At 39.3% G+C, this 16971-nt stretch overlaps 1 protein-coding gene across 2 annotated transcripts; it reads right to left on the bottom strand.

Moving 5' to 3' along the window:
- Window positions 1-10743: 10743 nt before the first annotated feature.
- Window positions 10744-16061, bottom strand: dusp12 (dual specificity phosphatase 12). 2 transcript variants are annotated; one of them, XM_030401643.1, is made up of 8 exons: window positions 15876-16061; window positions 14025-14292; window positions 13464-13577; window positions 13086-13204; window positions 12877-12964; window positions 12516-12607; window positions 11874-11953; window positions 10744-11744 (listed from the first exon to the last, which is right to left on the bottom strand). In XM_030401643.1, the coding sequence occupies exons 2-8, from the start codon at window positions 14285-14287 to the stop codon at window positions 11601-11603; spliced, it is 900 nt and encodes a 299-aa protein (XP_030257503.1). In that variant the 5' UTR covers window positions 14288-14292; window positions 15876-16061; the 3' UTR covers window positions 10744-11600. The 2 variants fall into 2 exon arrangements, with proteins under 2 accessions (XP_030257503.1, XP_030257504.1); XM_030401644.1 differs by having other exon boundaries at window positions 14025-14289.
- Window positions 16062-16971: the final 910 nt, after the last annotated feature.

The raw sequence follows: 16971 nt of genomic DNA, 5'->3' as shown, positions 1-16971 counted from the left end.
CAAAATGATGGAAGTAACACAAGAATGACAAGCAGCTCAGGTGTGTGTAGAGATATAAAACCACGAAGAACTGGATGGAAATGATAAAGTAGTTGGAGACTAAAGATGTTAAATCACTCTTTAATCACACACAAGGGGAAATCATTTAGAAGCAGTAAGACAGAAATAGCTTATTCTGGAAAGTTGGGTTCTTGCATGAATCTGCAAATATTTCACTTTTGTCAGACTCCCACAGTTTACTGCCAAAAACCTTTTATATTCTTTTGAATTATGGCTGAAAATCACCTCTCCTGCAAGTCCAATCAGAGCAGATCTCACCAGAGTGCCTTTACAATAGAAATCCTGTCTAGTTCTCCCATGAGCCCAGACACAGAAACCGCAGAATCATAGGGTCGAGGGTTTGGATGTGACTCACATCCTCCATTGTGTCACTCCTTCACTCTCCTGCAGTCCTTCCTGTAACTCTCTATTGGATTGTCTTACAGGAAGCAGGTTAATCAAAGTCGTCGTTCAGTTAAAAGCAGGCTATAAGCCAAGCTAAGTGTCAGACATACATATGGCATTTCTGCTTATTTATGATGCTGCTAACCAGGGGCGTCGCTAGGAGTGCAAAACATCCGGGGCTTTAGCCCTGCGCAGTGATGCCTCAGTTACCCTGAAAAAGTAATCTGATTACTGATTACTGATTACTCCTTAAAACTCACTTGAAGCTTGATAGTACTTTGTCGCCAGCACAGAGTGAACAACACACATTAATATTCTCATCTTTAGCTGAGAGGAACTCAAAATAATGACTATATTTCCAGCTAGAAAACGTGCATCTCTCTCCTCCCTCCATTGTTGTCGTGTTTGTGTTGCTGCGTGGTGTTACACGTGAGTTGAGCTCGTGCTGAAATGTGACTTGTTGCAAACGTGACATCACTCCCCGAGACAAGAAGAAAGCAAAAATATACATTTTTACTAAGGAAAAAACAATGATATGTAACTTTAATCTGGTTACTGGTTTGGAAATATTAACTTGTTAGATTACTCGTTTCTGAAAAAAGGTCAGATACCAGCATCACTGCCCGCAGATAGAGTCTTTTTTAAATTTCGAAAATTTGGAAAATCTAGCTGTTTAAAGATGCAATTTCAACATAGTTTAAGAGGGAAAGGAAGGGGTCCTCATCGTCATATTTTAATCACTAATAAAGCTAATTTTCCCTCACTAGGCCTACTGAGTAATGTTCATTGTCTATCTGCATCAGGCCTACAGGAGGCTTTGTAGGGTATTAAGAGACAAACATCGTCATTTAACATCGTCAATAAACCCAAAAACGTACTTCAAATCTGCAGCATTTAAACCACAAATGTAGCCTAATACATTTTCCACAAGAGCCGCTGCCTACTACAAACGTAACAAACGATTTCCCACACATGTAATAACTGTTACATTTGCAGGAATTTCTTCGTGGGGACGTGAAAATCTTTATTGTAATAACTTCCCACAAATGTATTAATACAATGAATAATAGTCGGGGTGGTTGTTGTTTGTTTGTTTACCAATACACCTACTAATACTACTGACCGTGGGTGCAAAATGCAGCTGCTGACTCTCCGCTGTCACACAACGGATCCCCCGTGACCAAAGTGTCAGTTGGACTTCAGACGAGCCGGAATACAACACTACTAGAACTGCCGTAAGCGGTCATTTGGACCGCTAGATTTAAACTCTATAATCTGTCAGCTAAATACCCAACTGAGTGATGAATGCATTCATTGTGTCATGATATTTTTTTTTAAAACTAAATAACGAATTAACACCAAAGTGTACATTTTAATAAGTTTAATTATAATTAAACTTAGTTCTTTCGTTTTTTTAAATGTAGGCCTATATTTATCAATATTCATCGCACATAGTAAACCGTAATTATTGTAGGCCTATATTTACACACGATTTTAATAGAGAAAGCTCAGAACAAGAAAATTAGCCTAACTATTAAAAGTAACTTCTTTGATTATGAAACATTTTATTTTAACACTTAATAATATATAATATAATAATAATAATAATCGAAAAAGCTGAAAACGAGCTGATCTAAAACAAAGACAAACAAAGAGTCGTTGTGATCACTGGTCACAGTCTGCAGATTACCTCCGCTCTCCTCACAGTTCCACACGGGCTTGTGGCATTTCAAGTGTCCGTCGTTTGGCTCCGTTTGCAGTTCTTTTGGACCGGCACTGCCTCGGTGTCTGTGTCAGCGAAGATGGCCAGTGGCGGTCTTCTATAACATCCTCGACCTGACTGAGATCAATGCCCGCATCTTATTCAAGGAAAGGAGGAAAGTCCTGCAGCAGCTGGCAGAGGAGCTGAGGGCAGAATACATGGAGGGGAAAGAGGCCGCGGCAGGCGGCACAAGGTGGGCAGCAGCGAAGCATACGCAGCAACAGCAGACACGGAGACGGAGACAGTGCTGGTCCAAAAGAGCTGCAAACGGAACCAAACGTCGGACACGTGTGTGGTATCTGTGAGGAGATCGGAGGTAATCTGTGACCAGTGATCGCAACGGCTCTTTTTTTGTTTTACATCAGCTCGTTTTCAGCTTTTTCGATTATCATTATTTTATTATATATTAAGTGTTAAAATGTTTCATAATCAAATAAGTTACTTTTAATTGTTAATTTTCTTCTGAGTTTTCTCTATTAAAATCGTGTGTAAATATGCAATAATTACGGTTTACTATGTGCGATGACATGAATGTTGATAATTGTAGGCTATAATTAAACTTATTAAAATGTACACTTTGGTGTTATTTCGTTATGTTTTTTTTTTTTTTAATATCATGACACAATGAATGCATTCATCACTCAGTTGTGTATTTATATGAGAGAATAGGATTTAAATCCAGCAGTCCAAATGACCGCTTACGGCCGTATGTTGAATTCCGGCTCCTCTGAAGTCCAACTGGCACTTTGGTCCAATCAGAAACATTATTTGTCCGGATCTAACTCTAGGGTTGTGGAAAGCGCATCGTTATACCCTAACCAAGATATCGATCATTAAGATTAATTGGATCAGATCTGACTGGAATGAACCCGCCACAGTGGTAAACTGATTCAGTTCACCCGCCAGCACACAAACTCACCCGCATTTGGCTGGTGGCGGGTTTAATTTCCATCCCTGTTATAAACGCTGCAGTGGTAAACTGTAGGCTAATAGACGGCTCTGGTAATATCAGTGACGCATAGAGGGGGAAAGAATAACACTGATGTTGAATTTGCAACAAATTATTCAGACTCTGGTGACAATGTCGCATTTGAGGCTGCTGGCCGTTCGATATGCAGCCACGTAAAAACCTTTCACCATTAGACAATTATATCAGATTTTTTTTTTTTTTCAAAGCACAGAGATCCGGGGCTATTCCCAAAACATCCGGGGCTATAGCCCCGAATGCCCAGGTCTAACGACGCGCCTGCTGCTAACTAGTCCAGACCACAGCAGGACACATCTGCTGTTTTAATCTGAGATTATTTCTACAAACACAGTCAGTTCATCTCCACCAAACTAAGTGCAACAGTCTCAAAAAAGTCTGCAGATGCTTATTACCTGATAATGTGCTTTAAAGTGGTAATTATGGGGGCCCTGAAGTGTGAAACACAACAACAGCTCCAAAAAACAGGACAAAACACAACAACTCACAAAATACAACACTAAGGCAAACAGTAAACACAACAACAACAGCAGCAGTGGAGTGGCTGACACAGGGACACCATTCACCCTATTAGAAGACGCTGTACCATCAGAATGATTCAGAAGCTGTGTTAAGGTAAAAAATATACATAATGTTGCTTTAATTGATTATTTTTTAAGTCAGTATTTTTCTGTAAACACTTCATTGAAACACAATGAATTTTCTTGTTTCTTGACCCACTTACACACATCAAAGTGGACTAAACTGCTTCTCTAGTTGTATTACTTTGAAGTGCATTTATCAAAATGCTCATGGTGTAAAAACAATACTGAAACAAACCTTTGAAAGATAAATGTGACATTTTTTCAGTAATCTGGCATTGTCATGAAGTCACAAAAGCTGAAAAAAACATGCAAGTCTTCAGATTCTGTTTAATACACGTTGATCCTACCTACCTGTATTTTTAATACTTGTGTGCCAGTGATCTGTGATTATTGTCCTTACAGTAGTTCATAACATCCTCAGCTTAATGCAGTGTATCACATGCTGTCCAATGCAGTTCATACACATTTACACATTTGTTATTTATTTGTTCTTGTTGTTATTTAATATCTCAGGAACCCTGCACATTGCACATTTGCTCAGGTGCATTTATTATCTATTGCACCCGACATGTACACACAAGGCCAGTTACTGTATATAGTATGTTCATCCTTATACTAATAGTTTTTTTATCATATCTTTTATTCTTTCCAATATCTCTCTATTATTGTCTCTATTTTTTGAGACTTTCTCTTGTGCTACTGCTTATTTCCCTCTGTGCTGCTGTGTTACCTGTGAATTTCTCCGAAGGGGGATCAATCAAGGAACATCTTAATCTTAATCTTAAATCTTACACCACAGAGGGCAGAACTAACTGTTTTATGGGTACAATAGTTACTGGACCAGGCAGACCTCAGAGAGGGACAACGGGCATAAAGAATGGAGGATTTTAATTCACTGTATGTGATGTATTTTGTCTGCGAGAGGAGGAAAAACTAGGACACAGAGATTTAAAGATTTAATAGAAGTGACGGATTTGATCACTGTCACCAACTTGTCACCTTGTCATCACTTTTACTGCATCAGAATAATACTCAGCATGGTCATTAAAGGCAAACTCCAGGCATTGTGACAACCCTTGTGATAACAAAAAAGAAATGACTGGACATTTTCTGTTTCAAGCAACATCTGGCATCTGTATCACTGCGCTCACTTTTACTACTGCAATCATTCAGTGTCCACTTTATTGGAAGACACATGTTACAGACAGTCAGGAGAATTTAAGTGAGAGCACTGGCTGTCCTTGGACTCCACCAACACATCTCTATTCTCCAGATCACTAACTGCAAACAAAACCATCTACTCCAATCCATAAAAACATGCCATGTATGTGTCTTATTTAAAGCACTTAGACATGGATTTCTTGTCCTGCTCTTATAGGCCATGAAGTCAAACAAACCCATGTTAAGAAAAGGGGATGATGGTTTTATGGACAGTTGAGCAAAGTGCAGAAAGAACCAACTTGGAGCTTCTCAACCGGCAGCAGTGTCTGCCAGGAGGAGTCCATTGCCCTCCAAAAGACCTGTATAAAATCAGCAAATAGTTTTCATTTAAGCCTATAAAGATGGCTAGTCATTTTATAAGGTGTCATAAAAGGGCACTATAAGTATCAAATGTTGTCTCTGCTTCAGAGAATATACCAGACAGAAGTTCACGCTCTGAACAGACGTAAAGTATTAACAATGTCTAACAGCTGTTAACTCCAGGTCCTTCATAGCCTCAACAATGAACTGACACATCACATCCTGAAAAATGCAACGCCATGCTTTTTTGCTTAACAAAGCCAGAAAGGTGTATTTTCATTTAATTGGTGCAAAGCCTCATGTATATGAAATAAATAACTATATTTTTGTGCTTCAAGGTAAACTACTGGTGGTGTTCAATATATTTGTTGTGGTGTGTGTATCAGAGTCTCATACAAAGCCTTTAAAAACACATTCATGAGCCACATTGGGTGACATGTTCCCTCATTAAAACACACTGTAATTTATTTTGACCCAACCCCACATACACACATACACTGTTCTGCTGACAGAAATACTCATTCGAGAAGAAGAAGAAGAAATAAGTAAGTTGTACTAACAGGAGATGTCAGGACCATTTCAAAGATCTGGATTCAGGCTAACACAAAAGTTCAAGTGGGTTTGGGAAGAATTTTTCAAATTATTTTGATCTTGTGAATATTTTTCTCTTTGATCACAATTACCCAGGGTACAACATCATGTTGTGAGCTTAGCATTTTGTATTTCTATGCCTGGGCTGCCAGCCTTGGGTCCTTGATTAAATGCACAATACTTAATTTGTGCTGCTAGGGGTCGCCCTATCAAATAAAACAAAAGCTGAGTACACTTTGTGTGAGTGAAATCAAAGTAGAGGACAGAGTAGAGCCTCAGCACAGCTGTTCAGCACTGGCCAGCTCTGAGGAATTCTGAGGAATAAACACTTGAGCAGTGTTGGGAATAACAACGTTAGAATAAACGGCGTTACTAACAGCGTTACTTTTTTTTCAGTAACGGTTAATCTAACAAATTACTATTTCCATCATTACAACGCCGTTACCTTTACCGACTATTAAATGTGGCGCTTTACAAACTGAAGCTGATCATTGAAGGTGTTGTCATCCGACTCAGCTCTCAGCCACCGGAGCAGCAAAGCTGTTTTTTTTCTTCTGTGAGGGAGGAGGGAGGGGCGAGACAACCGCATAAGTGATGGTGATTGGCTCTCTAACGTTGAATGAGAGTTCTTAAGCCAATCAGTAGCAATGTTTGGTTTACACACAAGCCACACACGCACACAGCAGCCTCACATACACCAACTACCAGAGGTGAACTGCAGCAATGGCGAGTCCGGAGGGAAAGTTAACGTTTTCAAAGTGGAAGTACAGACACTACTTTAATCTCCTTTGTCCACGTCCGTTGTAAGCAACTCTGATCTAATGAAGCATCTCTCAGTGGCACACGCAACTACAAAACTAACACTGACCAAAACTCTGTTGCTGACACTGTTGATGATGATAGCAGTCCTCAGGTGTTCATGTTCTCAGGTGTTCATGTTCTGTATTGTTGACTGCCGACTGGAGCTGGAGGGGAATTGTGCTTTACTTCATGTACATAACGTGTCAGAGATGAGAGGGGGAACAGAAGAGAGAGAACCAGAGTCTCTGCTGAGTGCTGAGTTTAGTGAAAGGCTCGACTGAATTCAAACACACAGACACACACACACATTTGGTGCGTGCTCACTAGCTTCTGGCTAATGTACAGTAATCTGGCGGTTTAGGACGAATAAACACAAATGATTCCATGGTCACATCGCTTTGCTGGTGGTGAATACACCATTAAACAATCACCATGTCTGATGACCTATCTGATGTGACTCAGGTACAAATGTTCCCAGGTGAGCCAGCTCATAATTCTTATTCATGTTATGAGTAAACTTGTAGATTTCTTCCTGGTTTGAACATTGTTGGAAACATTTGGGATAATGTAAGTACAAAACTTAAAAAAAATATATAACACAAGTTGTTTTTAGACATTTGAAGGCAGAATTCTTGCATATTATATCTTTAACCATATTGTAGAGATACAGCAACAAACAACAGTCACTGCTCATTCTAGTTGATTGATAAAGGTTGTTACTGTTCTGCTTAAAAGCAGAAGTGTGCTAATGCATCAAAACACTGAGCAGATACAAATACAAATACTTTTAAATACTGTAGCTTCATGTGAGCAAGTCAGAGATCAACATAGGACATCTCAGCACTGTGGACTGAGATCATTGTTAATATTGTTCACACTCTATTTTCTCTATTATTACAGTATCCTGGATAACTGCATTTATCCTAGCTATGGTCTCATGTCTGAGTACTGTGGGAAATCCCATTTGATTGATTTCTAATCCCACTTGGTATGAGAGCATGGAAAACTGGACCACACCCCCAGTCTTGCTTTCCTTTCTTTTCTTGACTTTTTCACACATTTTCACTTTACCTTATGTAAACCCTTTTCCACATCTATTACATAACCCTCTCTTTTCGTTGGTGCTCACTGTTTGCACTCCTCCTCCCCCTCCTCCTCCTCCTCCTCCTCCACCGCTTTTCCAGTGTGTGTGCTCCAGTTTTCCAGGCGTGTGTTGGCCAGGACTGCTGAGTTACAGTCCAGTGCTGGTGGAACAACCTCACTTAATACCACTTGCTCTAACAGTCCACATACTGTACTTTAATGCTTCTACAGATTTGTTGGCACTGACATCTGACCTTGCTGCCATTATAACTGAAATAAGACCCTGCACACCAATTACAAAAATGAAATCCTTAGACCATGTTAACTTATATCCATCTCTTATATCTATCTTACAGATCTTAATATATATTCTGTGCATTAAATATTGTCAAAAACTTTCCTCAAAATCTGTGTGTTGGAGGACAGGTTACAGTTCATACTGTACTGTATACACAGTTAGATGAACAAGGAATGAACCAGATTTATTTCTATAACAATAGTAATACTCACAGTTGTTGATAATAATACACTCATTTTGTTCTATGAAGTTTCAGCAAGATGTATGATAATTGACCAAGAAAATCACTTAAATCACAATAGTAACTAACATCAGGAATAGCTGCTCACACCTAAATGCAGAACGTAATCTTTTCTTTCTTTTCATTTCATTTCTATCATACTTTACAAAGAAGCCTCTGTGTGTTCTCATCTGTCCCATCTTTATCTGATGATGTTGCTGCGGTTTGCTGTTATAAGCTCAATACTTCCTGCTTCAACTGTCTGTTAAAAAGCTTTTTTCCACCAGCCATGGTTTACAATTTGAGCTCATCTGCCACCTTGTGGTGGCATATACCTCCAAATAATGGAGGGCAGGGCCTCCTCAAAGCAGGAGAAAGACTTCATTTGAAAATACCAATTTATTCGGTTTTCCCCACTACTTTTTCTAAATGATAGATACGCTGTTTGGATAACATCATAACAACGACCTTCTGTGTATAAAATGCTAAAGTAGCGAACTCAACATTTTGTCTCATCTGGTTTAGGATGATGGTGACATTTTTAAACATTTTAAATTTAAACAATCCAAAGCTTAACTTGAAACATGAGTGACAAAAAGTCATTACTAGGGGTGGAAGAAGTACGCAGAATCTATACCTCAGTAAAAATACTCCATTACAACTAAAGCTTCTGTATTTAAAATCCTTTTACATATTATTGTAGCCTGTTACATACTGATGCACCAGTGTGTAGCTGCATTGGACGGTTGTAGCTGACAGAGTTACCCTCAACCAGCCTCCTTGAAACATCACAAGATAGAGCTGGAGGAGATGTGAGATGATTAGTAGGACAGAAGTTGGACGTTTAGAGGGGAGATCACACTTGAACTGCTGAAAACGCACACAACATGACAAGAACTCAAACCAGATGCTCAAGCATGCTTCCTGTTTTGGTAAGGGGTCCCAAGCTAAAAAGGGTGGGAACCACTGATTTAATCTTGAACAATGAGTTTTACAAGGTCATCCATGTGTTTATCATACAGAATCTTATTTTGAAAAGTAACTAGTAAGGGCAGGTGTCAGATAAATTATTAAGTATAAAGTAGTATACAATGAAAATTATTTTCAAATACTTGAGTAACTGTACTTAGTGGCTTTCCACCACTTGTTATTGCAGTTGTGTATTGAACATGTTCTGCAATCATGGTGATGAAAATATTTCATAATATGTGGTGTTCACAGTAGTGAACTACCGATTTCTGCTTTCTTTTTGTTGCTTTGTCCCTCTGTCAAGTTTGACATGACCTTGTTTTAAGATAATGAAGGTAGGGCTGGGCGATAAAACAATAACGATATCTATCGCGATAGACACGTGATCAATATCAATAGAAAATACGTTCGATAGAACGTTCGATAATTTCACTGAACTCCGTTAGAAACAGGTGATCTGCGAGCAGCGAAACACAGTGCGAGGCCCAGTTGCTTGACGAGAGGTTTATGCACGCAACTCTGTTTACTTTCGATCAAAACGAAACTTAACAATTTCAGACACAGACACAGACCGTAGAACCGAGGTTCTATGGTTGAGAAAATGTAGTGCCGAAAGTGCCAACAGACCAACTATAGATATATACTTTATATGACCCCACTTCAAAAATCCCCAACTATCCCATTAACATATTGTCAAGCAGCAATGTCAGCCTCTACACTATTTTGTCTCATGTCTTAGATTCTGAAATCTTGAAAATGATTTTTTTTTTCAAAAATCTCACCCGTAGTCACCATTTAAAGGGTTATTTGTCATTTTTTTCTTATTTCAAATGGGTAAAAAAGAAAATCATTAATTATCTATGTCGACTGATAAGAAACACTTATATTGTGATACATTTTCCAGCCATATCGCCCAGCCCTAAATAAAGGCACTTGTAGTTCTCTGATTCTAGATTTTTTTTAAGTAGATGAAAGCCTTAAACAGTATTTTGCTTTTACATAATGAGAACATTCAATCCCTCTAAAATTATCAGTAAAAGGCACCTGACAAAAACAGTCTCAGATAATGTGAGAATCTGCAGCTGTAGTAATTCTGATTCTCTACCAAAGCAACACAAAAAATCACAGTGAACTGTAGGGGACCTGATGGATTAAACATTCATAACATTTCTATGGAATCATTTTTTAGTATATATTAATCATTGTGATCAACAGGTTCTACTGAGTTTATCCGGGCTGAAAATATTATGCAAGTGAAGAATGTGGTCCGTTTTAACATCTGCTTGTCGAAACTAGAGTCCAGAAGAAACAGTTTGTTAGAATTCATCCTGTGTGATCTTTGTGTTGGATACAGAGTCCATCTGCACAGTCTGTCTGAATCTGAACCAAGGTACACTATCAGGTGGAAAAAAACACCAGTCCATGTGAATGAAAACATGGAAACAAGAGAGGAACAAGAGAATGCCATGAACAAACTGCATCAGATATTTTAGTATACAAATGTTTTAATCTTTCATTTATTTACATAATTTGTGTGACTACAGAACAGTCATTCAGATTTAAATAACCGGTTTTGTCAAGTTGATCCTCCTTGTCCTGTAATATCAGCTGTGGTATAAAGTTAACTTTTTCTGACTGTTGGATGGTTATCTCATTCGTTCTCAATGGTTGCATCACACTAATATTGTTATCTAAGCTATCTAAGCGAGCTGTTGTGGGTCTGGTGGAAGTTTCACCATTGCTGCTAGGGCTGTAATATATTAGCATCCATCCAGAAATGTCTTCAGATTGCCTCATTGTGTGACCAGCAGTCCAAAACCTAGAGAATACTTAATGTAGAGAGGTGAGCATGACTCCAAATGAATGATAATGTTGCTCTATAACTGCTGGATGTGTAAACAGGTAATATGACATGTGCTCACAGTTTGTTCTGCTGCCACCATGTGGCCAAGGGCAACCACAACAAAAAACAATGCTGCTTTCAACCTGCAATGACCTGATAACCATTATGGCCACAAATTTGACATATCATCCCCTTTTAGGTTTTCTATGAAGAACTTGAATTTCGTGCCTATTTACACATCCAGTGGTTACTAAGCAACATCACCAATGGTTTGGATTATGTTTGTGTCCATATCATTCAAATATTAATGTAAGTACATTTTTTCCCTCTGTTTTGGTCTCCAAACTGCTGGGAACATCTGCCTCTTTAGTCTCTTGCAGTCAGACAGCTTAACAATGAACTGAAACTTCACTATGAAGCTCTGTCAATATTTTTTTTACACATTGTCACTTGCTAGTAACCCGACAAAAAATCTTTATCTTGCTTGAGTGCGTGTGTGTTATTTCTGTATGTTTAGTTGTCGGATCTCATCCACTCTGTTGTGGTGCAGCTGGAAGGCAGGAGTGACCCAGCGACCACACGAGCACTGATCACCACACCAGCTGAAGGAGCCCAGCTTAGAGCTACATTTAGGACACAGCAGCTGCACACATACACACAAGAAAAGAGAGGAGATAAGATACAATAAGTGTGTTTCGAGGAACATTATGTAGGAAACACAACGAATGAATGAATGAACTTCCTGACCTGCGTGAGTGCATGCATGCCTTACCTGTCCATCCATCACTCCAACTAAAGCTTGTTTCATCCACTGCACTGGTTCAATGAAGTAAGATGTACACTGGATGTCTCCTAGGCAAAAACACACATTACTTGATGTTAAACCACATGTTCAGTATGTGATAATTGTAACAGGATATTTTCAGACAGTTTCAATTTACAGTAAGACAAGCACGTGGTTACTAAAACCCCCCAACAGTGTTCTATTCAAGGGCCTCAGTGAGCCAGCAGCACTGTGAAACAGCATGAGTAGTGCTTGGTGATTATGGCACCAGTCCAGAAATTAGACCTCTGTAGCCGCTCCTCATCTCTGCTTGAGACTGTAGAGGATCCATACTACATGAGCCACTACTAGCATAAGAAGACTGAGTCCCTGCAGTCAAGAGAATTGAGTTGCATTGTGGGTATTGTGGATGACAGGTTTTAACAAGGAAGGAGAATGTGTAGAATAAAACAGATAATTCGTTTGGTTCCTTTTCATTCAACTGTATCATCATACCTTCGTCAATATTTAACATTGTGATGTTACATCAGTGGAGTTCTCTTTTGGTCAAAGTCCTTTAATCAACTCAGTTCTTTGTTCAACTCAGCTCCAGGCTAGATGAACTGACCAACAGTATGGTTGTTTTCTTACCTGTAAGGTTACTGGACTTCTTGTGACCAAAGGCTTGTGCTCCTTCTCCAATTGGGTGACTGAGAATACTGGAGCCACGGAACAGAGTTCGTCTGTGGAGGAGAAGTTGGGGCTGGAGTTAGAATGTGTGCTGAATTATTCCTTTAATCGAAAGTGATAACAAGAGGATTTATGATTTGGCCTATTTTGAAATCAGTGCACCACATGTTTCCTTGTTCCTGGCATCAACATTCAGGAGTAAAATGGCAATGACAGTGAAACATTCCAACTTGAAAGTTTTTGGCTCTTCCAGTGTGGCATAAATTCAGCTCTCTCAAACTTTCCTCCATTTAGCTACGGTCTGAACTTTTCCATCTTTCACCTGCACTTCCTGCAGCGATATGACACTTCTGAGGAGCTGGAGTGGGCAGGGTCCGCGGCAAACAGCTCCCTGGGTACATGCTGCAACTCTGTCCACGCACGCACGCACGCACAGACACACACACACACACGAAGAGAAAAACGTGAATAACAGAGATCTCCTACCCATGTTTTGTGTGTTTGTGTGTGTGTGTGTGTGTGTGTGTTTACCAGGGTACTTCTCAGTGATCTTGGTCAGTCTATACTGTTTGTACAGAGGACTGGAGGTGTCCACTTCACACTTCATGGCCTCATACAGACACAGCTGCTCCTCAAAACCACTGTTAACCCTGAAACACATCCACCAGCTATCAGTTATCTGTCCTGTGCCTACTATTGATAACTTCCATTCTGACAATGCATCACTAAAGGGACAGTTCACCCAAATGACAAAAAGCTAAAAACGCTATATTCTGCCTTGCAGATCAAGTTAAAACAGTAAAAGACAACAGACATATTTTCCATCATGTAAGCAAGTCAGTTAATGAACAAGAAATCCAGGCAGCAGTGAGAAGACACACACACACACACACACACACACACACTTACTGTACATCCTGTTTGGCACTCTTCAGTCTGTTGTAAGCTTCAGTGAAGCCCAGCTGGTATTTCTTCATTAGATAAGCAGTAAGAATGGTGGCACTGCGACTCCGACCAGCCTGGCTGAAGGGGAACACACACCCAATGAAACATTTAAGTGTCTTTTTATGAATTAACCTAATAGTATAATAATCTGTTCATTACTTAATGGGCACTATGTGGTTTGGTAGAAGAATTTCAAACTTAGAATTAAAAAAAAATTCTAAATGAATGAGCTAACAATACTAAAAACATGTCTTTGTCACTATTGTTTAATAATCGACTGATCATCACATCAGTTAAAGGCCCAGTAGAACTTAGGGGCAGAAACGGAAAACGATATTCTTACTTATGTTTTCATTACTGTATAAACACTTGATGTTTCTAGAGGCTTTCTAGAGGAGAAGAGGGGGAGACAGCTACCACTAAACCCTAGACACTGGACCTTGTGTAATGAAAACATGCGAAAGACAAAAAAAAACATTGGAAGCTGAGGACAGCTGAGGCATTGCATTGACTGCTGACTCTTACCAGTGAACAAGTGCAGCCCCGCCTCCATCCACAGCCTCCTGAATGAAGAGGAAGCAGTCATCCATGTGACTCAGGAGGTCGGAGGTCACCTCATCCAGAACGTTGATCCACTTCCTGCGGAGGCCCCCGTCAGCAGGAAGCAGAAGGGTGGGGTCCACAGAGTCCACAGACAGGATGTGAGTGACGGCTGCATCAGCCAATGCCTGGCTGTCGTTGAGGTCCGCTGCAGTGCCGATGTACAGACCAGGGTCCACCAGGAGCATGACTGCTGAGAGGGACACAGAGCTGAACTTAATGTCCTGGTACATACAGAAACTCAAATCTGAGGAAAGTTTTAAACATCTCATGTGATCAGGTTTTTACACAAACAGTTTGACTGTTAATTGTTATACTTAATTAAAAAGGCCAGATATCAGGAACCTCAAACCTCCTACTCATAGAGGAAATAGTTTAGGTTCAGATAATCTTGATGGATCATATACTGTATGCCTGTTTTTGTTTTTAATAAAAAAAAAATGATTTTATTAATTCAATAGAGATGAACCGTGATGAACATTTAAGTTGACAAGATCTGACGATACTGACGTTGAGCATCATTATTTTATAAGTGGGGTAAATGTGTGTCCTCCATATTGTTTTGCTCTGTCGTTAGGATTGTGAGTTTTTGCTTAGCTGATGACAAAAGTGTATGCGATGCACATAGCTTCTACTGGGGAATTTAAAAGCACGTTTTACATTAATCACATTACTGTTCATTCTATTCATAAGGCAGATTCACAGTATAAGTCTATGGTTTTCCGGTCCTGTCCTGCCACATCTGATTCACTTCTGATTTGTTTAATGAATACAACTTGAAAATGACCAAATTATGAATTATTAGCTTTAATTTAATGGAATAAGCATGTATTGACATAAACTGGAAAATATACATTTAAATATATGGAAGGGGTCCACTTATTTGTCAGTACATGTCAATATAATTTCGCTTCAGTGTATAACAAAATATATTGTCCATTTCGATAATACATTACTACTGTATAATGATGTATTTAAATATTGATGACATATTATTACTCCTATTACTTAAAGGTGCCATTTGTAAGATTTTTAGTCGAAATAATTTAAGAATCAGCTAACACTGTCAACAGAACATGAAAAAATAACAACTCTAATGTCATGACATCTATGTAGTGTGATACAGAGATACTGAAGTTAGCATGCTAACCAGCTAGCCCCAACCCCTCAAGTCATAATTTTCTTGGCCATCAGTGTCAGTATCAACACCAATACTCCCCTGGTGCGCTGAGCTCTCAGTCTGGACCACTAAATGCACATCTAACCAAGATAATTAGCTAACAGCAGCTTGTGTATGTTGCCCCTATTGGTTTGGAATATGAATTAGACAGCTGGTCAAGTCTTACATAGTATACATATTGCATATTCTTGCTATATATTGCACCTTTGAAGTACATTTTGCTATTAAAAAATGGCAATAATTGGTGCACGTGTGTATGTATTGAGTGTGTCATAGATATATTCAGTGCAACATTGCAAGTTCAGTATTGAATCTGTAAGCTATAAACCCTAACCCTAACCCAACGCTTCACATCAGTGTAATGTGTAATGACGAGGTGAGCATATAGTCATAACACTGCTAAACTGGGAAAAAAACAAAAAAAAAACAAACAAAAAAAACAGCATGTTTATATGACGTTTACTTTTTAAAATCTCACTGTACATGCTATAAGCACTGATGACAAGAAAGCATGCCAGGTCAAATCTCTCAGTGAGCTGGTCTGCCTTGACTTCCTTCTCAAACGTGACTTGTGAGCTGACGCATGGTTGACTCACCTGTTAGCTGAGCTCAGCTCTTCGTCTCTGTATCTCTGCTGTGTGCGCAGCTAACCACTTTCCCATGTAATGTACTGTAAGTAAAGAACGATTGACAAAACCAACACGGAGTAAGGAGTTCAGTTAAAAACACATCGTTTTTTGGAATCTGGTTGTTTAGTTCGTCTTTCATACGGTCCGGCCAGAAACAAAAAGGAGAACTCTTTAGTTCCGGTGTTACAGCACATTCTGTCCTGTTAGGCATTTTTCTAGTTATCAGATATTTTACCAAACATGGCGCCTTAATAGCATTTAGATAGAGTCACAAATGTTAACAGTTGTTATTTTACTCTACTGAAATGTTAGTCCAAGTTCCAATCCATCAAACTTTATTTGTTTAGCACTTTTCATACATCAAAGTAACACTTCACAAAATGAGAACAAGAAAACAATACCTACCATCACAACCCCCAACACACAAACACATACACATCAACTAATAAAAAACAGGAACTTCAGAAACCATTTTGAGTAAAATACATAAATAACACACAGTCATTAAAGGTGCAATATTTAAGAATTGGCCATGTGTTAAATTCAGCGTCATATCACCACCAGAGTAACCACGGAATGCTGCTACCTGTTGCTGCCCTTAGCTAGCTAGCTCACTTAGCCAAGCAGGTAGTGGTTTGGTCTGCGAACCTGGGGAACGGGGGGTGTTGGTGTTAGCGCAGGGCTACCTGGTTAGCATGTTAACTTAAGTAGATATCCTTGCAAGACATCCTGAAGTACACTCATTAATACTTAATAAAAAATATTATAGATACTGACAATTACAGTACGGTTGGGTCAAAAGGTCTGAGACCACCAGCCAGAACACCCCAACCCAGCACCCATCCCAAGCGCAGAACCACCTTCTCCACCACAGATGATGTTCATGGGCTGAAGCAAATTTGATAAATAGGCAGGACCATGACTTTTAAGCGCTTTATAAATGAGTGAAAGGATCTTAATATTGATTCTGAAGCCCAGTGTGCACAGATTTTAAAAATGGTGTACTTTGGCTCTCTTTTCTAGTCCTTGTCAACACAGGTGCAGCTGAGTTTTAAATAAATTG

This window comes from Sparus aurata, chromosome 21 (assembly GCF_900880675.1).
Source record: "Sparus aurata chromosome 21, fSpaAur1.1, whole genome shotgun sequence".
NCBI classification, from domain to species: domain Eukaryota; kingdom Metazoa; phylum Chordata; class Actinopteri; order Spariformes; family Sparidae; genus Sparus; species Sparus aurata.
The sequence above is the reverse complement of the archived record's forward strand: the minus strand, read 5'-3'. Positions and strand labels throughout refer to the sequence as shown.